We start from the raw sequence: 27,435 nt of genomic DNA, 5'->3' as shown, positions 1-27,435 counted from the left end.
ATCACAACCTGTAAATCAAATCAATAAGAAACAACATATTAAGCCCAAAGAACAGAAGGAACCGAAAAGAAAAATATGTTAAATGTTTGTTATTTTTCCAAGTTGAATCTAAATGTTCAAGAAATAATTCCATATGTTGTGTCTAATGTTATGCTAATAGTTTACTGTAGTTTCTGGTTTCTTAATCTTAATAAGATATTATTTGAATTGGCATCATATTTTGTTGGACAAATTAGGGTTGGGTCGAAAACTTAAGATCAACTCAGCCAAGTGCTGTTGTGCCTAATCTGAGAATCTCACTAACAGAACACCACTTCTTTGCTAACCATATTACTTCTAACAGAAAATAAAAATAATAAAAATAATCATGGCATGTTCTCCTTTAATTTGCTCTCCTCAAAGATGAGCAACGAAGAACAAACTCGCACCAAGCAAAAAAAATAACAACAAACCGGTAACCAGTTATCCATACCCACCACCACTGGCTCAATCTAGCAACTACAACTCTAACCATAACCAGGTCCCACAGCGCAAAATAGCAATTACAACACAAAAACAAACACCGGTTACCTTTATACTACACCACCAACCAACTTTTCTCAAGCATCATAATATACAATTCCAGCATTCTCTACTCATTCACTGTCTCCTCATTCCTTTTTTCATTATTCAATTTCAAAACCTCATATATATAACACTCATTGAATATTACTTTAAACTACTCATTCAAATCATTTACACGACACTTTAAACTATTGAATATTACTAACACTTCCTTCTGCTAGTAATAAAGTTCAACGTTTTAAAACTTCAAATTTTGCAACTAATAACCACATATGACATACCTAACGAAATACCGCAAATATGAAAATTTTCCTTCCAAACAATCAATTCAACTATAAACGAATACATCGAAAAGAAATAAATAAAAATACACAATCTTCAATAAGTTGAAGTAATGACATAGTACCTTAGAATCATCAGATTTCCTTTTAATATTCTTCGTCAAATCATTGAATAACACTTCTCATAGAAGACCCTCTACTATAACTACTACTTCCAATTCCAATTTTTCTCCTTCTCAACAAAATCTCAAAATACAATTCCTTTATTATTATTAGAGTAAAGAAGTTGTGGCCGAGAAATTTTGGTTGTGAAGAATGGAGGCAAGAATTTTTGTTGATATGGGAGAGAATAAGATGCGATGGGAGATGAGAGAAAGATGGGCGAACAATGGAAAATAGGGAAATTGGGCGTGGATTTACTAAGCTGGGTTATCAAGGAAAATGGAAATTCGGTTACTTTCTTTGTTCTTGGTTCAACAATATTGCTTCAGTTTCAAAAACTATATCACCAGGCAAATGGATGCTATCATCATTAACTCAGGTGTCTATTAAATCAACAAAATTATAAATTTGTGTCCTAAAATTTCTATAAATCAATCAAAGATTCGAGATGTCCATAAAAGCAAACAAAACAAGCAAATGGGTATTCTAAAAAACAATCATCAATCCAAAATTCCAATAAGACATCACTTGAGCAAATACACCAATATCACCAAAGGGTTATTATCATTATGCAAACAAAAAACGATTTGAAAGACAAACCTGGTTGAAAGGGGCAGAAGAAGAAGAGTTCTTAAACCCATAGCTTAGCGTGTGCAAATCAAAAACTCATAAAAGAAAGACTGTTGAAAAAACAAATCATTGCAGTTTGGTAGTGAAATTAATTTACTTGGGACTTAAATAATGGTTATAAGAGAACAAAATATATGAGATAAACTAACCTCAGCTAATTCTTTCTGACTATTGGCCTGCCATAGTTAGGTCCATATACACGACTCTCTTTCTCAAATCCTCAAGAAAGGGAATTCCTGAGGTTGCAAAGAAGATACCGCGATTCCAAATTCAAGATGTGCCTGCAAATTTCCTACTTGATGAGCGAGTACAGTGGACTTAATCTTCTTATTCATCTGAAAGAGATACCCAGTCTTGAGCAAAGGAAATAGATAAGATGAACTGACCTGAAGTATCTCCATCTTCATATTTGTCTGTCGTAGTTGAGTCGACTGAAGGTGCAACTGTCTATCAATTCGTTGAGTGGTTCCATACCATTGGAAGTAGGTAACTTGAAAAATCTTGGTTACTTGGATGTATCTGAGAACAAAATATCGGCAGAAGTTCCTGTCACACTTGGTAGTTGTGACAGTTTGGAATATCTTTTTCTTCAACACAATTTCCTTCAAGGAGCTCTTCCGTCTTCGCTCGGTTCTTTAAAAGGAAGGCCTTCGAGTTCTGGATATTTCAGGCAACAACATAACTGGAGAAATTCCGAAAGAATTGGAGAAGCTCTCAGTTTTACAAAGTTCAAACCTATCTTTCAATAACCTTGATGGTGAGGTACCAATAACAGGAATCTTTGGAAATGCAAGTGCAATTTCGATTGTTGGAAACAAGAAGTTATGTGGAGGCATTCCAGAACTTAAATTACCTAAGTGCAACATCCAAAAGTCTAAGAAACATGAAATTTCTTTTGCCTTAAAGATATCAATTGGTGTTCTTACTTCATCTTTCACTGTGGCATTGTTCCTTATAATCTACAATTTAAGTAAAAAGCCTAAGGCAAAAGGTGCTACTGAACAATTTTTGGTAGACCTTAGAAGGGTTACTTACAATGATCTTCATAAAGTAACATGTGGCTTTACTTCGGAAAATTTGATTGGTATGGGTAGTTATGGATATGTGTACAAAGGAATTCTTCAACCTGATGAAGGTCCAATTGCTGTGAAAGTACTCAACCTCACAGAACATAAAGCTTCCAAGGGTTCTTAGCTGAATGTGAAGCCCTGAGAGTTATTTGACATCAAAATTTACTCAAAATCTTAACTGTTTTTCACCGTATATTCAAATGACTCTGAAAGGACTTGCTTATTGTCATAAGAAATTGGTCTTGCATAGGTAATGTATATATATTATTTTTGTTATGGAATTGTTTGTTTTTGTTGTGGTTTTTATGAGTTTGGGGTGTGATGGTTTTTGGTTTTTAGGGATATGAAGCCGAATAATTTGTTGATTGAAGCTGATGGGCAGCTTAAACTCGCTGATTTTGGGTTAGCTCGGATTTTTGGTAGCCCCAATTGCAGGTTTACTCATCAAGTATGTTGTTTTGTTTTGTTTTGCCTTTGAATATTTTTTTGTAGGTGTGGTGTCTTTTATGTTAATGTAACTGGGTATGGTTGTTGAGTAGATTGATGAGGTTGGAGCTAATTTCATCATTTAGTGGTGCTTTATCTTCCTTTGACGGGTATCCTGTATGCAAGTTGGTTTAGTAGTTAGATTACTTAGGTATTGGTGGACATGAAGGCGAGTGTGAGTTAGTATTGGACTTTGTTTGGACGCAAGTAGATATAAGTGCACCATGTTTATTGGGTTGAATTTGGTTATGAACATTTTAGTGTGTACTATGAACCTAGAAGGCTAGAAACGGAGCGGATAACAAATAATACTTTTCATATTGAACCATTTCAATAACAAAAGAGGAATAACTAAGATAAGTCACATAACAGTTTTTGAAAAGGCTGAACAATTTTTCTAATTGCCACCATTACTTTAAGTTGATCTTTGCAGTTAACCTTTCCAAGGCTCGATAGTCCTTTTTAGTAACTAATAACCATACGACATGTCTTTTCATACCTTAGATGTCGTTTGAGAATGCTTGCCTTCATTTGAACTGAATCTGTTTAGCATGCTCAAATTCACTGCCTCCTATGTGAATTCTTAAAACATTTTAAACATGAATTTGACAAAAATCATTCTGAGCAGGTTTTTGTTCGATGGTATAGGGCACCTGAGCTCTATACCATAACCTATGCAACTGATTTTTTTTGTTGGAACAACTATTTAGTCCATAACACCAAGAGATCGATAGTTGCGTGGTGTTTAGGCTTTCATGGAGTGGAACTTCATATTCTAACCCTGCAGTACCTGATCTACATAAACTGCTTGAAGAGAGGATGAAGTTTATCTTGAATGGTGAGTAACTGAACATCAAGTTGTGCATTTGTTCCATTATCCTTCTTATGGATGTTGTTGATATTATATTTTACCTATTTATACTTCCAACTTACTATGCATTTTTTGTGCAAAATTGTGCAATATTTTCAAGCATGTACTCCTATTTTATATTAGTAGCTCCATCATATCTTTCTTGGAAGGTATGATCAACTAAAAAAAAAAAAATTGCTTATACTATTATTTTGTAGGGGGGACCTTTATGGTGCTGCTTGAATACAATTTTTAATTATTTATATTAAGTTAGTGATTTATTATTTCTACTAAAACTGAAATGTTGTTAAGAAGCGGAATAAGTGTTTTTTTTTCCAACTATAATGATGCGAGGGATGCTACCGTTCAACAACTTTTCTTCCATCCGAATTATAGTTTAACACTTTTATTTTTTACTAGATCAAGCAACTGCAATGAATATGCCGCAGTAATCCTTTGAGTTTTCATAAAGACAAGCAACACGGAAACAAATCTAGGAGAACAATTTTCCCAACAAGAATAGGTTGTTCTCATTCCTTATTCCTTCGACCTGAATTGGCTTCAATCTCTTCATAAATCAGTCTCTAATCGATATCCACTCCTACATATATTATGTTTATGTTAGCTATATTAGTTAGTTTTAATTTTATTATAACTATTGTATAGGTTTGGCAGGTTCACGTGCACTTGAAGCTTGAGGAAGATACTAAGTGAGCTAAAAAAGAATTGTTGAGGCTTTAGAATCGCCTTGGTTTTGAGGTCATCACATGGCCATTTTTACTTTAAAGATGACGCATACTCCAATTTTGCTTCCAGTACCAAACTAAACCAATGTGATTTGTTTTGATCTCTTGGACCAAAAAGAATGGAGTGAAATTGTGCACATCCTTACCCTCAAAAGTATGCATAGACAATCATTCGAATTTTCTGCACGGTCAAAAGTATGTTTTCCATTTTGAAGTATATTATTTAATAGTACACTATATATTATTTTCTTAGTGTCTAGATATTATTGGATGTTCTGTTGAATTTAAATGAGTGTGGTTTCTTCTTAGAAATTAACTGTATTAAGTGCTATTATTCGTTGTTTTTTCTTAGAAACAGTTACTCTAATTTTCTTATATAATTCATGGGTGTTGTCAAATCTGGATAAAATCAATCTTTGAAGCCTCCTTCTATTTCGATTCAAACTCTTACAAATTCGAATCCGATGTTCTGTTGAATTTAAATGAGTGGTTTTTTTCTTAGAAATTGACAGTATTAAGTGCTATTATTCGTTGTTTTTTCTTTGAAACAGTTACTCCAATTTTCTTATCGATTTCATGGGTGTTGTTAAATCTGGATCAAATGAATCTTGGAAGCCTCCTTTTTCTTTTCAAACTCTTGCAAAATGAATCCGCTAATCAGGCAGGTTTCTTTAATGAATTTGTTTGTTTTACTTACAATTCAACATTCTGGGAGCGGTTTGTGAAGTCCTTAACAAGGGAATACTCATGTGGTTCAGGGCAAGGTGGTTCAATGCGGCTTATACAAGTTATCACATAGTGTTTCTGTTGACTTATGATTCCGATAGTACTAGATGTTAGAATTCAATCATCAATTTGTAAAAAGTGGTAGACTGTCGTACTTATAAATTACTATATTAACATCCTTGAGATTGTATATGATTAGACTTGATTATAATGTAGCAAATGCTCTTAAATATCTTGGGGGTTGTAGCCTTGGATGGGCATGTCTTCGTCTTGCAAGGCTGTCAAGTGGTCAAAGGTATTGGAAATACCATATGTAGTGGGTGTAGCAAGTGGATGCCTATAACTATTGTTACGCTGAGAGCTTTATTCATACATGTCAAGTGGAGATCTAGAACTGCTGTTACGTCACAGTTTATGATCTGCATATATTTTCTGCATGCTGCAGTTCTATATAGATAGTGGTGGAGACTTCAAATATAGCTATTAAGGTACTTGGTAGGTGCATATATTCAGACAATAGAATTTGATATAAACCAGAGTTTTGAACTTGAGCTTGAAAGTGTGAATTGGTTTAATGCAACATAGCATTGTTGTCGAGTGCTTTAAATAAATTGTGTGGGTTATTTTATTATGTAGTTTTCTATGTGCTATAGAGCATTGCATCTTATAGTCAAATTATTTTTATCTTTTAGTTTTGTGTGTTATACCTACTACCTAGCACACAGAGCAAGAAATCATGAAGTCAATCTATTCATGTAGGCTATGAAGGTAAAAGATAGTTAGTTTTGAGTAGTGAAAAGTAGAAGTGTAGAGGTGAATAAAGTATTAATGGGCTATGGTAGTTTGGCATGTCAAAGGTTGTTTGTTACATGAGTGTGTGGCTCTGCTTTTGAAGGCACACTAAGTTGAATCTCACTTTCCTACGGTTACGATTGTGGTTCATGAAATGGTACTTATCATTTTGAACTGCATACATAATTAAATACCTCTCAATCTCAGTTACAGTGTTATCAGTTCCTCGGTTGCATTTTTGTCTAAGAATTGATGATAATATATATCCAATGATCTATTAGGAGACCCCGAAAAAGGTAAAGAGCCCCGATTTGATCTTCTTAAGTCATGCATATTCATTAAGTTCATTAATTTAGATAGATTTTTTATTAACGTATTGGAAGTGGATTTTAATTAATTAACAATAATGGTTCATATCTTTCATTTTGATTTGTTTTAGGGGTTCAGAGTTAAATTCTCATTTTAGTTTGTGAGTTATCATTGGAGGAGATGGCGTGAGAACGCTCTGAAGTTCTTCTCGATAAATCACATGGTCGTATTGTTGGGTAAAATGATGCAACACTTAGGTTTGAATTGTTTTTACAATAGCTTCCCCTCATGTAGTTGTCTACATTCCCCGCCCCTTCGTCGTATGTTTTTGACGCTTTTGGATTTTGAAATGGATTGAAGGAGATATAATGTAGATATTAATTTTTGATTGGTCGTGTTATTTACAGCTGGTAATGATAAGAATTGGTGGAGTTGTATATAAGATTCAAATGATTCTTAGAGTGGATTTAAGGATTGTTCGAGTCATCAGTGTTTTTCATGTCATTTTTCTCCTCTCTGTGTGCATGCTTAAAACATTTTGAGGAAGTTTTTTTTTTTTTTTTTTTTTTAAATTTTTATTCTCTTTTTTTTTGGTTAGCACTCCTTTTGTTGTAGTCTAGGTTACATGGACATGCCATATCTTGCAAAAATCTATGTCGGATACGTATCCACGTGTCCGTGTCGGACACATATTGGACACATATTGTATGTAATTTACCTCAAATTTTGATATTTTGCTATGTCCGACAATTCGTATCCGTGTCCGACACGGACACACCTACCCGTGTTAGTCAATGTAACCTAGCTAGGTTGTAGTTATTTTTTGGAAGTCCTTGGATATATCACTTACATATTGTTGTGCATTGACTAACACGGGTAGGTGTGTCCGTGTCCGACACGGATACAAATTGTCGGACATAGCAAAATATCAAAATTCGAGATAAATTACATACAATATGTGTTCGACACGGACATGTGGATACGTATCCGACATAGATTTTTTTCAAAATATGGCGTGTCCATGTAACCTAGACTACTTTAACCCAAAAAAAAAAACAACAACAACAACAACTAAACTTCCTCAAAATGTTTTAAACATGCACACATAGAGGAGAAAAATGACATGAAAAACACTGATGACTCGAACAATCCTTAAATCCACTCTAAGAATCATTTGAATCTTATATACAACTCCACCAATTCCTATCATTACCAGCTGTAAATAACACGACCAATCAAAAATTAATATCTACATTATATCTTCTTCAATCCATTTCAAAATCCAAAAGCGTCAAAGAAATACGACGAACGAAGGGGCGGGGAAGGTCGACAACTACATGAGGGGAAGCTATTGTAAAAACAATTCAAACCTAAGTGTTGCATCATTTTACCCAACAATACGACCATGTGATTTATCAAGAAGAACTTCAGAGCGTTCTCACGCCATCTCCTCCAGTGATAACTCACAAACTAAAATGAGAATTTAAGACCTCTAAACCCCTAAAGGCCAAATCATCTCAAATGAAAGATATGAACCATTATTGTTAATTAATTAAAATCCACTTCCAATACGTTAATAAACAATCTATCTAAATTAATGAACTTAATGAATATGCATGACTTAAGAAGATCAAATCGGGGCTCTTTACCTTCTTCGGTATATATATTATCATCAATTCTTAGACAAAAATGCAACCGAGGACCTGATAACACTGTAACTGAGATTGAGAGGTATCTAATTATGTATGCAGTTAAAAATGATAAGTACCATTTCATGAGCCACAATCGTAACCGTAGGAAAGTGAGATTCAACTTAGTGTACTTTCAAAAGCAGAGCCACACACACATGTAACAAACAACCTTTGACATGCCAAACTACCATAGCCCATTAATACTTTATTCACCTCTACACTTCTACTTTTCACTACTCAAAACTAACTGTCTTTTACCTTCATAGCCTACATGAATAGATAAAAACTAAAAGATAAAAATAATTTGACTATAAGATGCAATGCTCTATAGCACATAGAAAACTACATAATAAAATAACCCACGCAATTTATTTAAAGCACTCGACAACAATGCTATGTTGCATTAAACCAATTCACACTTTCAAGCTCGAGTTCAAAACTCCGGTTTATATCAAATTCTATTGTCTGAATGTATGCACCTACCAAGTACCTTAATAGCTATATTTGAAGTCTCCACCACTATCTATGTAGAACTGTAACATGCAGAAAATATATGCAGATCATAAACTATGACGTAACAGTAGTTCTAGATCTCCACTTGACATGTATGAATAAAGCTCTCAGCGTAACAATAGTTATAGGCATCCACTTGCTACACCCACTACATATGGTATTTCCAATACCTTTGACCACCTGACAGGCCTTCTGCACTCAAAGACATGCCCATCCAAGGCTACAACCCCCAAGATATTTAGGAGCATTTGCTACATTATAATCAAGTCTAATCATATACAATCTCAAGGATGTTAATATAGTAATTTATAAGTACGACAGTCTACCACTTTTTACAAATTGATGATTGAATTCTAACATCTAGTACTATCAGAATCATAAGTCAACAGAAACACTATGTGATAACTTGTATAAGCCGCATTGAACCACCTTGCCCTGAACTGCATGAGTGTTCCCTTGGGTTAAGGACTTCACAAACCGCTCCCAGAATGTTGAATTGTAGTATTTTCTACATCACCTTAAGATGTGTAACACGTCTTATAAAGTGTTTCTCTATGTCAAAATAGCAATTTGGCATATCAAGAACTGTGAGAAAAAAAAAAAAAAAAAAAAAAAAAAAAAAAAAAAAAATTCAGAAATGAGAATTCATGGTCCTTAATTCATGACATTTAGTTCAGTAACGTAGATTGTAATAATCCTCTAGCCCTCTAGGATTAGAATATCTTAAAATTGTGGTGCCCCAGTTGTTCTGAACTGTATCAATGTAAATTACCATCCATTACTCTCACGATATATTCCTGTATAATCCTGGAATACAGATAGTGAGATAGACCATTGACCAAGTTTTATAACTAATTCCCATTCCATCCTTAGGATTTTGACCCACATTCGTGAAGCTAATCAGAACCTTACTACTTTGCATTTGCACTTAACATCTGAAAATGATAAAAATGAAGCCATCTGAACAACATTTGACTAGAGAAGCAGTTTCCTTCACACCGTTTTCCATAGACGTAGGTGGGGTCTCTCACCTGAAAAATCCAAATGGTGGTCAAACTGAGAAACAGGATTACATTTACTCATGCAAGAATCCCAATGTACTACCAGGAAATGCTAGTCCACGTGCGATTCCAACCTTGAACACGTGTCCAGAAGGACTTCTCCATTTTCTTCCTCTCTTCCAGTAATGCTCACCTCCTCTCTCACATGAAGGATACTTATTGAATTGGATGAATGTTGTACCTTCCTTTGTTAGTACTGTAATATAAAACTCATGCAAATTTTGGTAAAGGAAGGGAAACTATTACCGGATATTCGAACGTTGGACTTCTTTATCAACTGGGCACGGCAGAAAGTATAATGATGCACCCCAAATGGAAAAGGAAACAAACTAATTAAAAGAATCTCTTTAGCATAATTTCTATTGATGGCATAAATATTTTCTTTCCAAAGTACACAAGATTTTGGTGCCTATATATGGTATGACAAATTATACCAAATCTATCAGAACAGGAAGGTTTCTCAACTTCCTTGTTTTACCAAAAAAAAACACGTTTGTTAACTCATCTGCTTCGCTTCATCTTGGGTCTGAATTTCAAAACAGCCTCTGGTGTTCCTTTGCAATGGCTAAATTCTTCACCAGTGCATGGATAGTCTTTACGTTGCTCCTAGTCTCAGTTGGTGTCAACCAACTTGCTGTCAATGCCCAAACGGAGAGAAAGGTAAAAAAACATATCCTTCCATACAGAACTTTGGATACAAGAGATGTATCTAATTTAGTTCTTCTGATACTTTGTTTCAATTTGGTGCTTTGGTTGAAAGAGAGTTAGAAATACTGATTTCTCTTACAATTGGTTAGGCTTACATTGTATACATGGGCGCAAAACTCAAGGAAGAGCATTCTGTTGAATCTCCCCATCTGAGTGTTCTAGGCCAAGTCCTTGAGGGCAGGTATACTTTTCTTTCTTCTTCTGTCCTTTAGAAAAATTATTTCAGCTGTTCAGAGTTTTGTTAGTGTGCATGTGCTTGATATAGAAAAAACTTTACCAAAACTTTTCCGAGCATAATAGATGCCAATAGTGTGTTCTGAAGATGTTCTATGTAGTTTTCCACTACCAAATTCACTATAAAGATGAGTACACAAACAATCATATTTTGGTGCTGATCAAACCACATAAATTTGTTTGAGACGTCCTTTTCCGATTACCGTTGATTTGCAGCTAGGTTACATTGACACGGGCACGCGTGTCGGTGTCCGACACGGATACGGGGTATCAGATACGGCGAGCAGTTGAAGATCGACACGGGGACACGGATAGGAATAATTAATTCATTTTTTAATAATTATAAATTTGTTAAATTAGATGGTAAATCAGAAATCCGAGGTAATAAAATACAATATGTGTCCGACACGGACACGGACACGTGGATATATATCCGACACAGATTTTTTTCAAAATATGGCGTGTCCATGTAACCTAGATTTGCAGTGATATACAAGCGGTCATGCATCTAGATACAAATCAATAGTACTTAGAGAGGCACCCAGGTTTTTCATCTTAAATTTGAAACGAATTTAGAAAAAAAAAACTTTATTTGCTTTATACATATATGTTGCATTGCCGTATACATATATATTGCATTACTGTACTGGCCATACTACAATCTTGTAACAAGTGTTCACTGTACTCACCTGAGCTCTCATTGTAACAGCATGTCAGCTTTTGCTTTCTTGCTTGATAGAGAAAAAACATTGTATAGAGTTGATCATTAATCTATCAGATGGTCCGTCACAGGTCTTTTTTTCCCCTGATCCAACTATCAACTGTGCTCAAGCATACACTGCTAGTTTCCCCAGGTTAAGCCCAGACCATACAAAGGAAGGCCTATGATATTTATCATGTTACCCTTTTTTTTTCCGATCACAAGTATTACAAAGTCATTGTCTCCATTCCTTAAGCTCCATGTTAGTTTCGTTAACATGGCTAAGTTTCGCCTCTTTCAACTTTTTTATCTCTGAACGTCCGTCATCACAAGGGTTGCAATTCAACTCCCACGGTCCCACTTCATGGTTGTTTCATTCCTTTCTCACTTCAGGCTCGGCACATATAAAGTTTTTACTCTTTCTGAATCTCTTATTAAACTCGTAGGCCAAATTTAAACTGCCATACTGTAGATAGGAATGATGCGTAACACAGACTCGATGACTATACTTCTGTTGTTGAAATGATGGCATCTTTTCTATCCAACTTTTTGTCTCCTTCTTGATTTTAATTATCAGGCCTCAATCTAGTGCTAGCTCTAGCTACTTTGACTTGAATTACAGGTGCTTCCTACGTATTTCTTAGGGAAATACCCTTTTAAACATCCACTGTTTCCACCAGTCTATCTTGCTTATTGAGGGGCGTTACTCCCATGAACGCTTTACATTCTGATTCATTCATACCTAGTCCATTGGAGAGATGATATTTTTTAGTAATTAACCTAGAGATATTCGTAAAATTTGTGAATTCTCTTTTACTGAACAAAATTATGTCATTTATTTGCAAGAGCAGATGACTTGGACCCTTGAAATCCTTTCACTCTAATATGTGTTTAGAGAGTTTACATTCCATGAAGTAGTTATTTGCTCCCTGCTTCCTCAGCACCTTGTGTCCCACACCCTTTTGAACCTTAAAAACCCACGTACAAGGGCCACCCCTTCTAAAGAGAGATATTTTGGCAGTAGTGACAATGAATTTGATCCAGGATATCCATTTTTTGATAACGCCAAATGTGTAACATACTTCCCGTAGATGGTACCCATACAAAGTACCATAAATTTTAACTGGTATCAAACCTATTCTTGAGAATGCTTACCTTCTATGATCCCAATTTGTTCTTATGGTATCAACCTCTCAAATTTTCATCAAACCTATTATCAACCAGCTTTGGTGTTATCTTAACCAAAAAGACCTCCATGCAATTGGGTCTAAACTAACAAGGTGTTAGTAATATCCACTTGCTTTTCCCTGAACTTGCTCTCATAGTAGTCAACAACGTATGTTTTGATTCTTTCTTGGTCAGTAGCCAGCTCAACATCTTCAGCTTCTATTTCAGAAATCAGTGCTTGTGCTAGGCCTTGTCTCTCTCCTCGGTGCATGAAAGTACCGTATACTGAATCTCTTTGGTTTTCCTCCCTCCACTTAATTTACGTATTTTTCTCCATAACGAAGTTCTGATGTTTAATTGATTCAGACCTTGATATCTTTAGTCACTCTTGAAGCAATCGTATCATCCGGATCTCTTTCTTCTGCTAAACTAGTCCTGGAAGTGCATCAGTTCATTTTGTTTTTTGTGTAAGTTGGTGCTACATGACAGATAATCTCAGTTCCATGCCCTGATCTTCTTTTTATGCCTTTAGATCATTTTTTTAATTGCTCTAATAAGGGGAGGCTCCCCCATAGTCTGTTCAGTCTAAAGGAGCAGTTATTGGGTTTAATATTAGCTCCCAACAATAGAGCATGGTCAGCAGATCATTCTGCTTTAGACCTCCATCCTCAAAATATGCTATCCCAGTTGAAGTTCACAAAAGCTTGGTTAGCCATTTAGAAGTTTTTAACATTCTATATCCTTGTCAACGCTTTCCATATAGCGGTGAATAGCCTCTGTTGTTGAACTGCACCTTATACTAAGCATTTTTATCAGATCGATACTAAACTTGTCTAAGTCTGTTGAGCTTGTAAGTAAGCTCCTCTACTATCCTGCACATGGTTACTTTGTGATCGCATGAGTTGGATTGATTGTGCTTCTGATTCTTATCTGGTTTCCCCCAGTTTACATGTGCCAGTTGCACATACAAATTTTCACTGGTAACATTAGATTATAGAATAACTTAAGGCATTAGTTTCTCATCAATTCCATCAAGCACAACCGCATAAATCCTTCGATGCACTCTTGAAACTAACATTTTCAACATCTTTTTGAAGCCTCATGGTGAAACCTTTTAACAAATATTCTACTTACGGTAAATCAATCTACGTATAGTCATCTGAAGGATATGCATTCTACCATCACTTACATAAAAGATCACATGCACACTACATTCACCCATGAATATGAATCCACCAAAATCGTAGGGACTACTCTGGCAGAAATTCTGCCATAAGAAGTCATTGTTCAACTATAATGAACTGTTCATGGTAATAACTAAGGGCATTGAAAAACATAGCAGGGGTCTTTATGTATATTGGTTAATCAATTATGTCCAACTCATAGACTTATTCCATGCTTTATTTGCATTTAATTTTAAGATGAAGGAAGAGAACACACTTTAAAAGAAGTGCTGTCCGTAATTTCTAACTTTTTCTCTTTGTTGAATCATCGGAGTAGCGCTCCAGTAGAATCCTTAATTTACACCTACAAAAAGAGTTTCAACGGATTTGCAGCCTGGCTCACAGAACAGGAGAGTAAGAAGCTACTTGGTATGTATTCCTTTTGAAAACAGAGGTTTTGATTGATACTCTCTTTAGTGTTTGTTATAGTATGTTACTTTGTATTAAACAACTTGAATTGTAGGTGCGCAAGGTGTAATCTCAGTTTTCCCAAGCAGAACACTTAAAACTCATACTACTAGATCTTGGGATTTTTTGGGTCTGCCGAGTACTGTGAAGAGAATACCTGAGGTCGAGAGCAACGTTATTATCGGTTTAATTGACACTGGAATCTGGCCAGAGTCTGAGAGCTTCAATGATAATGGTATTGGGATTCCTCCAAAGAAATGGAAGGGCATTTGCCAAAATATCACATGCAACAAGTACTTCTTCTATCTACTCATTAATACTTGTTAAATCTTATGATCGATTTAGAACCTTCTAACTCGTATGGCTGTCATTGTAGGTTATATTATATTTAGCTCTTCAAGCAACGAATAGTAAATAGAGTATGAGACAGTTAATTAGTTGTACGTTCTGTTCCTCACTTCCTTGTCCGTATGTAAACTGCAGCAAAATTATAGGGGCAAGGTTTTACAAAGGTGACCAAGATTTCCACTCGGAGGAAGAAAGATCCCCACGTGATTTTGAAGGACATGGCACACACACTGCATCCACGGCAGCTGGACGTGAAGTTAAAAATGTCAGCTACTATGGTTTTGCTGAAGGAACTGCACGAGGAGCTGTTCCATCTGCTAGGATTGCTGTGTACAAAGTGTGCTGGAAAAAAATTTGCCTTGAGCATGACATCCTCGCCGCTTTTGATGACGCAATTGCGGATGGAGTTGATATATTATCTGTCTCAATTGGGAGAGAAGATATTGACTTGGCTGATTATTCTGAAAGTGCGATTGCTGTCGGGGCATTTCATGCCATGCAGCATGGAATTCTCACATCAGCTTCTGCTGGAAATAGGGGATTCTTAGCGGTTACCGTACAAAGTGGTGCACCATGGATACTGACAGTAGCAGCAAGCACCACGGATCGTAAGTTCATAACGAATATAACACTTGGGAACAATAAAACCCTTACGGTAAGAGTTTCTTTAGTTTCCTATCAATGTTGGCACGACTTGCAATAAGTTAGTGAGGATGTTTTTTACCTATGTCAACTGTCTAACTTTGAACTTTTCATGTATCGAGTAGGGGCCTGCAATTAATGTTTTTCCTACAAGTGAAAAGTTCTACCCCCTCGTACAAAACGAGTAATTAGCTATAACTTTCTCATTACAGATTTTTGTTTTAATTTCTCGAATGGTTTTTGACAATATTCCTTTCATGTATTTGATAGGTATTGTGAACCTGACGAAATGGATCAGAACTTAACAAAAGGGAATATTGTCTTATGCAATCCAATCGATTTGGGGAATGACGGAAGCGGCCCTTTAGTGTATGGTGCTTATGGAACAATAATGATAGCCACTGTTGGAGAATGGGATGTTCCATATCCATATCCTCTACCAGCTTCTGCTGTTACTAATTCTGATGGCGAATATATTGCATCATATATTTCAAGCACCAGGTGAGCCTATAAAAATGCAGCCTAATGCAGTTCTTCAACTTTTAAGTTTCTTTCCCTTGAAGATGGGCCCCATTCCAAATTAACCATCTATCTATTGGCTTAAAATATATAGTTGGGGAATTAGTCTGTGAATCGTGTTTCTGATGTTGTTTGAAGAGTTTGTTTCTTCTTTTTTGTAGAAACGCCACTGCCATTATTCATGAAAGTGAAGTTGTGTATGATCCTAGTGCTCCGTCTTTGGCGTCTATTACTAATCGAGGACCCTCTATCTTAACGCCTGCAGTTCTCAAGGTATTCTGTGTTGTTGTTTACTTTTATGGGCTAAAATTATGACTGTTTTTACGCCCTTATTGGTCATTGACATCGTTATCTGCGTATATTATGCAGCCAGATATAAGTGCTCCTGGAGTTGGCATTCTAGCGGCATGGTCTCCAAAAGGCCTCGTTTCAAGATCTGGATACGACCAACGCTCAGTAATGTATAATATCGTCTCCGGAACATCCCAGGCTTGTCCTCATGCAGCAGGGGCTGCTGCCTATGTCAAAACATTTCACCCAGCATGGTCCCCTGCAGCCATTAAATCTGCTCTCATGACCACTGGTAAGGTTGTTTGCTTCTGTGAATTTCATAAATGGGAAGAATCTATGGAGTAATTATTTTTGACCGAACTACTAAGTGTAGTCCGATGTCACTTTTTCTTATAGAAATTATTTTTTGCTTGGTAAATTCGAAGTTCACATAGATAAATTGTAAAAGCTCATATTCATCTAACGGCACCATGTTATACTTCTTCAGTCGAAGTAAATGTTATACTTCTTCAGTCGAGGTAAATGTTATTGAAAACACAACATTTTATTTTTAACCTAAATCACCAATGAGTGCATGCTACTGAATCTTCAATCTGGTTAATTATTTATATCTTTATATATTTTTGCAGCTTCCCCAATGAAAACCATCGATGAAGGAGAAAGCGAATTTGGTTATGGTGTTGGCCAAATTGATCCAGTAAAAGCCGTGAATCCCGGCTTGCTGTATGATGCTTTGGAAGTTGACTACGCAGAAATGTTATGCAACTTAAATTACACGGCAGACAAAATTAGAATCATTACTGGAGAGAATTTTACTTGCAGTGCAAGCAAAGGAGGCGAGGCACTTCTGAATTATCCTTCCATGGCTGCTTATTACGAACCAGATTCACCCATCACAGCCTATTTCCCCAGGAGCGTCACCAATGTTGGATTCGCAAACTCCACGTACAAGGCAACAATCAGCAATCAACCTTCTCTTAATATTTCTGTCACTCCCAGTGTCCTATCTTTCAAGTCATTGAATGAGAAGCAGAGTTTCATTGTAAATATTACTGGAGGAGTACGCCAAAGAAGTCGCGTTGTCACCGCTTGGCTCACGTGGTCAGATGGTACACATATAGTAAGAAGTCCAATCGCTGCTTTGGAGGGGTGAAACTCCAATTGATGGACTGGAAACTTGACATGCATGAATTTTTTGCAATAAGTAGTTACCGATTCGGTTTTAAACGTTGTGTTCCAGTTATCACTGTTTTTTTTAAGGTATCAGTTTGGTTAAACCTTTGAGAAAAGAATGAAACATATCAAGTATCCACCTGTTGCATCATAATTTAAGGAGCCATTCATTGTTTAGATTCTTGGCAGAAGTATTGCTCCCCTTTTGCAATTTGCTCATCTCAATGATTAATCCTAAAATATCAAAATCAATAATTAATTGCAGTGTAAAAATGTTCTAAAAGTTGGAGAAAATAACAGTAGAAATTGCCAATATTTCTGAACAAAATTGATCAATTAGCAAAACCAAAGTGCGTTGTAATTTTTGAAACCAAAACCAAAGTACGTTGTATATTTTGGTCGTTAACTCATCCTAAAATATCAAAATCAATAATTGCAGTGTAAAAATGATCTAAAAGTTGGAGAAAATAACGGTTGAAATTGCCAGTATTTCTGAACGAAATTAATCATCAAGAAATTGGTCCCAAGGCCCATTTGTTGTCCGTCACTCTCACTTAGCTTGTTTCCCAAGTTTGTTTTTTCTGGGTAAGATTAATCAACCAGTGCTCATTTTTTGTTTCTCATCAATTCTTTTTTCTCTTTTGGGAATATGCATCTACGCACTCCATCAAGTCATGCGTACAAATATAGGTGGTGGGAACATTCATCAGAAGGTTCATAGAAACCATATTCATTAGGTGGTTGCTCTAAGATAATGACCCTAAACTACATGCAACAAGTTACTAATCTCTGCAACACGCTTTCATATTCTTCTATGTAACCATACTTAATTTGTTTCATTCATTAAGAAATTAAGGTCTAAGGAATTAAACCACATAGCTTTTTTACTCTGAAGTTCAAGGTTGGAATAAATGATGGCCTTGAACAAGAACTCTGTCTATGTATGTTTTACATGTTTACTTATTTTCTCTTTTATCTTTACTTCGAGGGGTGCAACTGAAGATCCATCTACAGCCCAAAAAGATGATTCATCAACGGCGGCTCCTGGAGCTGTGGCTAATGGGAAGGCTGAGAGTAAATCGGTGAGTTTTGTTATAATCCAAATGAAAATCATTACTAATTTTTTCAAGTGACACAATCTACTTGCATTGGTATATATAATAGGTGACGCATGCTCTAACGTACAAGCCAATCAATTCTTAAACTTTGGTGTTAAATGTTGCACATAGGGATTGAGAGGTCAGAGGTGCAATGTTTTTCTTGGGTGATCCATTAAAATGTTTCATGTGCACTAATAATTTATCCCTGTCTCAACGTGCAAGACCTCTACTCTCTCTTTCATGTTAATGGATACAAGTGCCAAGTAAACAAACTACAAAACTCACCCATTATAAACAGTACTGATATTCGGAAGGGGGAAAGAACAGTTTACCGCTATTCTAGTACGTGTTACTAATTACCTTGGTTCTTTTTAGCGTTTAAAGCCAAGTACATTCCATGCTGAAGTTGGTCTAGTACTCAAAGTTAGCTTGAATGGACACGATGCTAAGTTCACAAGCATTCAAAAAGCTGTTGATGCGGTTCCACCAAATTGCCGTTCGAAGACGACGATCACCATTGGAGCAGGGACGTACAGGTTAGAGTCTCATTACATTATCCTTTGATAGCTGCTAGTAAATTTACAGTTTTAGATTGAGAAAATATGTTGTTATAATTTTAGATTGGAAAAAACAAATGCTGGAACCTAGTTCAATTCTGTACCTATGAGACTTTGTACGTTGTGTAATGCTAGTGTATAGTGTATACACCCACATATGTTGGCACTTTTGGAGCTACAAATACATGCACTTTCCAAGATATATATACTTCACACAACTCTAAGTAATCACTATATATGAAATTTGATGTCCTATTATTATTAGTTAAAATATTTTACTTCTAAAATTTGATTTATTTTTGTCTTTCCTCCGGTAGGGAAAAGGTAGTAGTCGATAGAACCAAGTCCAATGTAATATTTCAAGGTCAAGGATATCAGACAACCATCATCGCCTGGAATGACACAGCATTGTCTGCCAAAGGAACAGCAAGTAGCCACACAGTAGGGATCTTTGCATCAAACTTTACTGCTTACGATATCAGTTTCAAGGTATATAAAATTAATTGATTGTACCAACTAATACAAATAAGATAGTATCTTCATTGATTACTGCCCGAGTCATGTAGTGCACAACACCAGAATTAAGGAGCCAGTTCAAACTCCTGATAATACACCCTGATTAATTGCACAATCTAATGATAGAATGATCTTCATTGTTATGTGTTTCTACTAATATCATTTTATTTACTTTTGTTTCTGCAAAGAACACTGCTCCTCCTCCTGGTGGGAGAGACGGTGCCCAAGCAGTTGCAATTAATGTGCAGGGAGATCAAGCTGCCTTTTTCGGTTGCGGATTCTTCAGTTACCAAGACACCCTATTGGCCAACAAAGGCAAGCACTTTTTTAAAGAATGTTTTATTCAAGGAAGTGTTGACTTCATTTACGGCAATGGTAGATCACTGTTTGAGGTATGTTGATTACAAGCTATCGTTTATGGTTACTTTGTCATATCTCCATGTTTACTTTTCATTCTAAAGATATCACAATATCTTCTCTCTTACAAGACTGCTTCATTTATTAATTTAATGCAAATGTAGCAAAATATCAACATTCCAATTGTATTCTCTTTTAAATACAGACTTTTTTTCTTAGACACTTGTGTGAATATTATATTCTTTTCTTAGACTTCTTTACTTGCCTACATTCAAACTGATTGCTTGTGTGTATATTATATTATGTCTTCCTGTGCTTTACGTATAGTTGAAATCTCACTCATTAAGATGCCAAAAAATGGATTAACACTTGACATCCATATAGTATATGCAGCACCACAAGCCATGGCCCTAGGCCCTAGCTATGTCTTCTGCTTCAGTACTGTTTCCTCTGCACCTTCTAGATATTGAGTACATCATTCAGGACTGGAGTGTACATATGCTAGAACCCCATGTTTCTTTTAACCGTGCAGACGATATCTGGTTTAAAATGACAAAACCAAAGATGTGTTTTCTCTGCTGGCGAGCATAAAGAGTACTTATCTTTCAAGGATATCTGCTACCTTATGCATATCCCCACTAGGTAGTCACCTCATGCATCCAGCAATCATTTGCAGGTCCTTGTACAGAAACCACTCCAGTACAAGGTATTAAAGGTATATCCCACTTAGTAAGCAGTGGATTTTCCCTCAATCAAGAATAACTCATTACGAGGCATTTTGTAGGCATTATTAGCAGCTTTATCTGCAGAAACATTCCCTTCCCTCCACATAGCTCAAATCGTCAGCTCCTGTATCAGCTGTGTGCTTGCCCTCCACCTCTTTTTCAGGCTCCATGGCAGATTTCCTGTAGTGAAAGCTTGAACTGCCGCTATTTATAGAATCTGATTCTATCCATAATTTAGCTATCCTCTGTTAACTGCTACTTCTGTTCTCTCTAAGATGACGAGGCATTCTGCTAGGAGTTACTACAGAAGTCAAACAACGATGTCAACCATCTCCAAACACTTCTAGCAAAATCAGATTCCCGAAAGAAATGCCGTAGGTCTTCTTCTTGTTTCTTGCAAATGTAACATTTAGAGGCAATTTGAATTCTTTTTCTTTTGACGGAGATATCAGTAGCTGCAGTGTTCTGACATAGTTTCCAAGCAAACACTGCCACTCTAGGATGAATATATGAGATCCGAACTAGGGAATTCCTAGGCACTTTAGTCTTCTTTCCACTTTTAAGTTCAAAAGATGAGGACACAGAAAACTTTCTCAAAGATCTGTGGTCAAAACAATGTAATCTTGTTCATCAGTATCTGGATTGGGAAGTGTAGTTAGTACCAGTAAGGTGTGTTACCTCTTTAACTAGGTCAGGAACTAACCAAGCAATGTTACTGATGATAGAGGATACTTTTGGCCCTACACCGTCTAAGCTGATTACTTGAATTAGTGTAAATGTTAGAGGAAAGAGTATCTTAATATCAGTGGTTGAAGATGGAAAGAACTTTATTCTTTGAACCAAACCATGTACAGTGGCTGCTCAAGTCTTATGAAAGAATTAGACAATAGATTTTAAAGAAAAACCTGTAGAAACCAGTGGACAGCAGTATAGAAACATGTGAAACTTTTTTTTTCCTTAGTTTGTTATATGTTACTTAAATTGGCTTGTATTGCAATGTTATTTATTGTACAATTGAAGAGAATCAGGCTAAACAACTTGCTAGTCTATTATAGATAACTTAACCACGCAAGACTTCAATTCTCCAACGACACAAAGAATACTGATTGATATAATGCAACAGCTTGTTTGATGTGAAGTGTTGACTTCAACAGGATTGTATCTTGAACGTTGTCGCACAGAAAAGTCAGTCGGTGAATGCAATAATCACAGCACATGGAAGAACATCATTAAAAGAGAATACGGGGTTCTCTTTTGTCAATTGCAAAATCATAGGAACGGGCAATGCTTGGCTTGGGAGAGCATGGCGCCCATTTGCCACAGTTGTTTTCATCAATGCAAATATGTCAGGGTTAGTATCGAAAAAAGGATGGAATGATTTCGGCAACCGAAGTTCTGAAAAGTTCGTGATAAATTTTTGATAATACTTTTTCTTTTGCACTTTGCTTCTTTGCATGAATATAATTTGATAAGTGTTGGTTTTGAGTTTCTTGTAGGACTGTCTTCTTCGGTGAGTATGGCTGCTATGGAGAAGGAGCAAGCCACATCGAAAGGGTAAAGTACAGCAAGCAGCTTACCCTAGATGAAGCAACCCCGTTCATGAATACTTCCTACATCGAAGGCGAAACATGGCTCCCAATTCATACCTGATGATATCTTGACATAAAAAGTTGTATGATAAAACAACAACTGCCATAATGCCTTTATAAGTTCAGTTTTTTAGATTTCCACCCCCACCAAGTTTGCCAATTAGATTTCCACCCCTAGTTCTTCAATTATTAGACTTCCACCCCAAGTTTCACAGCATGACCTGATGGTCGGAGCTCATGTCTATAAATAAATATAATGATCTACCCCCACAACAAAATTCTTGATTACTAACGAATTTCAAGCTCAAATCCATCTCTTCACAAGATAATGATCTACCAATCATTTAAATCCCATGAAAAGTTAAAATGATTTCACACCAAATAAACAAGTTACAACCCAAATAAGGAAATCCAATTCGCACGCATACACTACTAAAAATGCAAAACTATATTTGTCAAGACATTTATTCCCCCTACATATAATAGAAACATGTTTTAGGGTTATTAGTTCAATGCATTTGCATCAAGTTTATGATTTTCTATTAATTATTCTTTGAGGTTAGTTCAATGTAGTACGTTGCATCCAGTTTCTCATTTCTCGTTAATTATTTTTTGAAGCTAGTTTAATGCAGTTGCATTAAGTTTCCGATTTCCCGTTAATTATTATTTGAGGTTAGTTCAGTGCAATTGCATCCACTTTATGATTTCTCGTTAGTTATTCATTAAGGTTAATTCAGTACAGTGCATCCAATTTTCGATGTTTCGTTAATTAGTCTTTGAGATTAGTTCATTGCATTTGCATCCAAGTTCCAATCTCCCGTTAATTACTCTTTGAGGTTATTTCAATACATCTGCATCCAATTTCTGATTTACAGTTAATTATTTTTCTAGGTTAGTTCGATAGTTTACAATTTCTAGTTATTTATGTTTTGAGGTCAGTGCGATGCAGTTACATCCGGCTTTTGATTTCCAGTTAACTATTCTTTGAAGTTATTTCAATGCATTTGCATCCAATTTCTGATTTTCCGTTAGTTAATCCCTGATTTTAATTTAATGCAGTCGCATCCAGTTTCTGATTTTTCATTAATTATTCTTTGAGGTTAGTTCAATGCAATTGCATCCAATTTCCGATTTTATGTTAATTGTTCTTTGAGTGGCTGTAGCATGCTCTGATTGAGCAAGCAATAAGAAGGCCATCATGTTTTATAGTTGTCGCGTCAGGAATGTGAAACTCAGCACTGATGGGTCTTCCCTGGGCAACTTGAGTTTGGTGGTGGCAGTACAAAAAATGAAACCAAGCAAACCAATACTAAAACCACAGTATCATTATAAAAAAACAATCAGAGATTTCATTCATTGTCTCCACAACAAAAACTAAGAAAATTAATTTTGTGCTTGATTAAACAAATATGAAATATGTAAATAATTTATATCTAACCATTCCATAGTTTTTCTATTGCATCAGTCGCTAGTCGTTACACCCTCCTCCAAATCCACAAATGGTTTATGAACTTGCAATCTAGTCGAAAAATTGAAAAAATGAGAAAGAACAAAAATCAAAGCAGTAAGGAATTAATCAGAACAATAAACATAAGATTCATGAGATAACTCAAGAGAGTAAATTCTTATTCCATAGAGTAATTGTGGTGGAAGTTGGCGGGGTTCACGGTTCACCCAAATACGGAAGTATAAATCCTGAGAATAATGGAGGCGAATTGAAGTTAGCAGGAGAAATACTACTAACTATATGAGAAAAAATAGCATGTCTTGCAAATGCAACGCTTACAAAACTCAAAAAACAACAAACCTGTTCTTCTTTTTCAAAGTAGTCTTAACTCATAAAGCTTTAAGCGCTAAAGAGTAGTGGCAACTCACCTAGATGCGCAAAAAAACATCAAAGCAAGGAATATATGGAGATTAATCAAACTGGTATGATATGTCTCAAGTTTATCGCAACAAAACCTAGCAATTTAATATTGAAATATGATTTAGCCAAAAAATCTTTAAAAAGATTGACGATGAGAGAAAAACCTGTTTTGATTGCCAAACTCAAGTTGGAGATCGAGGAAGAAGATAGCAGAAGATGCGCTAGCTGCGCATAGTGTTAGCGAGAGATAAAAATTAATTATTCAGTTTTTCAGCCTTGGTTTTTTTGTTGGGGGTTTAGAGAAAGCAGAAGGAACATCTTTTTTTAATCGTGGGTTTTTATTGGGACTTGGGGTTTAGCTTTTCTCGTTATATATATATATATATATATATATATATATATATATATATATATATATATATATATATATATATATATATATATATATATCCTAAATTGTCGTGAGTAAAAAACTGGCGTGGACACCCTGAGAGAGCTCGAAAGGGGACTGCTACTTGCTAAGACAAATCCCCATCACCCCTTCTATGGTTCAAGTAGTTCTACCTATAAGAAATACTTTTGAAATCATTTAGCAGCATAACAACTGGAACCTTTGACATGGCCTAACAATCTAGCCCTTTGATAAATTATATAAGGGAGACTCATAATGTTTAAAAACTAATAGGGGTACGTGGCTTCTATTTCATATTAATCACAACTTCACAGTATATATAATTGGATTCATCAATCAGTCTACCTCATTGTCTATGACACCAATTGAGTACACGGGGTGTGTTCTCCGCATATAAAACGATGGATTCTCCACAAATAAAAGGCTAACATGCTCCTAAGGCTACAAAATTGAAACAAAATGAAGTAATAATTTAAGTTATACCAAACGTGGACTGGAATTAGGTGAGTCACACAATCTAATGTGCTACAAATAATGGAATACAAAACACTATATCTTGGCTATCATATAATTGTCTTCCTATCATACACCAAACACGAACCATTGTAAAAGCAGTCACTAACAACAAATCAAACCAATCGACTTTAGACCCTAAAGCAGGAAAAAAGGGATTGCATATAGATGATACTAAACAAAATAAACAAATAAAAGGATCCTTGCAGTCGTGAATTTGATCCTACAACCTTGCCGATGAACTAACTTTATATTGTTGTTTCAATAGGGAAAAAAAATTGCTAACATCAAAACGCGTAAAATTATTTTTTACCAAAACAAACAAAAAAATACAATGATAAACTAAATTATTAAAAAGCAAGTCATGCACTATTTTGCATAGGGAAAGGGCATAACGGACTAAATAATTTCATAAATTCAGGAGCAGTTAACCAACTCGGTCATGGAAAAGCTCATAAGTAGTTCAATGCCCAAAAGAGAGTCCTATTGGCAGATTATGATGCTCACTAAGAATCATGGTCTGTGACTTAATTTGAGATCGAGTGTTTTGAGATAAGCTAGTAGACCGGTGTCTTAATTCATGGATGGTTGAAAAAACTCACACAGGCTACTAGATATAACCATCAGCATGTTGAACATCATTTCTTATCTAATAAACCCCTAATGATACAGATAAATCAATCAATCAATGAAGCTTATAATGTCAAATTGACAATTTAATCTAATACTCTTACACGAAAAGCTCAATCAAAATAGATATAGAAAATATGTCATTTATCATAGCAATGGTGCACTTATATTTACCTCACACAAAAGAAAATGTTTTAGCTAAACCCAAGCACTCCAATGCTTCAACAAAACCATCACCGTCTTTATAAAAAAAAATAGCAAAAACAGTTTGTAGCAACTTGGCACGCCCCAGTTCAGCGTCATCCACTTAACCTGTGAGCTCCTCCTTTCCTCAGAATTATCAAGAACCTCCAAGCCATTTTTTCATCGTTGCCACCAATTCTATGATTTAGAAATACTTGAAGTTAGAAATTGCAACAAATAGTTTAAATAAAAAAATAAAAAACTTCAAAGCTATCTCTTGTACAACGTGTTATGCAAAATTGACATAATCTCATTATGTAAAATCTGCAGCTTTGAGACATTCTAAGAGTATTTACTTAAGTTTCAATTTATCATATATTTTTCTTTCCAAATTTAAGAAGTTAGAATATTCCATATCATTGGTCATAAATTGTATGGAAAATTGATATATATCATTCTTTGGTAGAGAAAGCTAGCTACCCAAAGAATAAAGTTAGGTTAGGCAGGCCCAATTGAATTAAATGATATCTTTTAAGCATAATCCTATAATCTAACCATCTACAATGCAAAATCATAAAAGCTAAAAATGCAACACCATACCAAGAACATACTTGAGATTAACACTGTATAAAAAATTTTAGATAAGATAACCTTGTGCTAACGGTTAATATTCTATAAGATTTAAAGTTTAAAGCGTATCTCACAGAGAACAATATACACGTGATGAACCAACAATACACGTTATCATGTCCAAAGACTTACTTGCTGTGGTGCTTGGTTCAGGACTTCTTCACCACTTCATCCTCTTAGACTTCTTATAAGCACAATCATTATTCTAACGCAAAACCTTACAAAAACTGCCACTGAAAAAATATCATCCAAAGAAAGAAGAAAATTATATTAATAAACAACAATGATTATAAATATCCGCATTAGATCAAAATTATTTTGATATTGAGGTTTTACTATACATTAATTTTCGGTAATATCGTAACAGTCATAAAATTGTAGACCCACCAACCAAATCATAAGCCTTCTGGCCAATGCAATATTTTTTTTGTTAAAGGTAATTGATTAATTATAAAGAATAAGAGTTACATGGTATCAAGAGTAGTAGAATAGAGAAAAAAATAAAAATACAAGTCTGCACTAGAATATGAATTTCTAGTTAACAAAACGATAATAAGTCGTATGATGGTTCTCCAGATGAATCATGAAGGAAGGTCGAGAAATCCACCATATACTGTCTCCCTGTGTTAACGCAGCCCCCTGTCTGGCACAGCTGTCCGCTCCCAGATTAGTCTCTCTCCAAGATGGAGTGACATTAATCCATGCCACTTTTTCCTTCAAAGATTGCCAAATTTCTTTGACTCTCCAATGCGTTTTGTTGTTCTGGAAAGCCTAGACAACTGAGGTAGAATCGCATTCCACCCAAATATAATGCCAACCCAATTCAATCCCCTGCTTAATGGCCTGGATAATAGCCATTGTTTCTACCATGTAGTTAGTACAATGCAATAGTACAATAATTCAAACCGCTAAATTACAGTCATAGTTGGCAGAATAGTTAACATCATTTGTTGTTGGCTTAAAGACTATCAGAGCTTATCTCTAATTTGCCAAGCCCATATGTCAAGTGGAACCCAAACTTTGAGAGAGAACCATCCATTAGAGAAGCATATAGCACAAAGG

At 35.5% G+C, this 27,435-nt stretch overlaps 2 protein-coding genes across 2 annotated transcripts; both read left to right on the top strand.

Moving 5' to 3' along the window:
• The first annotated feature begins 12,568 nt into the window (after window positions 1-12,568).
• Window positions 12,569-17,485, top strand: LOC147520692 (subtilisin-like protease SBT4.4). The gene is made up of 10 exons (XM_086592206.1): window positions 12,569-12,965; window positions 13,057-13,157; window positions 14,191-14,282; window positions 14,377-14,614; window positions 14,805-15,324; window positions 15,437-15,495; window positions 15,582-15,812; window positions 15,992-16,103; window positions 16,200-16,413; window positions 16,751-17,485. Exons 1-10 carry the CDS (start codon window positions 12,960-12,962, stop codon window positions 17,272-17,274), a joined length of 2,097 nt encoding a protein of 698 aa, XP_086448332.1. The 5' UTR covers window positions 12,569-12,959; the 3' UTR covers window positions 17,275-17,485.
• Window positions 17,486-19,028: 1,543 nt separating this feature from the next.
• LOC147520691 (putative pectinesterase 15) lies at window positions 19,029-22,264 on the top strand. Its single transcript, XM_086594309.1, has 5 exons — window positions 19,029-19,051; window positions 19,269-19,440; window positions 19,656-19,859; window positions 21,704-21,951; window positions 22,046-22,264. Exons 1-5 carry the CDS (start codon window positions 19,029-19,031, stop codon window positions 22,197-22,199), a joined length of 801 nt encoding a protein of 266 aa, XP_086450435.1. The 3' UTR covers window positions 22,200-22,264.
• Window positions 22,265-27,435: the final 5,171 nt, after the last annotated feature.

The sequence above is a fragment of the Coptis chinensis genome, chromosome 2 (assembly GCF_015680905.1).
Source record: "Coptis chinensis isolate HL-2020 chromosome 2, ASM1568090v1, whole genome shotgun sequence".
In the NCBI taxonomy this organism is placed as follows: domain Eukaryota; kingdom Viridiplantae; phylum Streptophyta; class Magnoliopsida; order Ranunculales; family Ranunculaceae; genus Coptis; species Coptis chinensis.
Note: the sequence above shows the minus strand (reverse complement) of the source record. Positions and strands in the feature narration are given on the sequence as shown.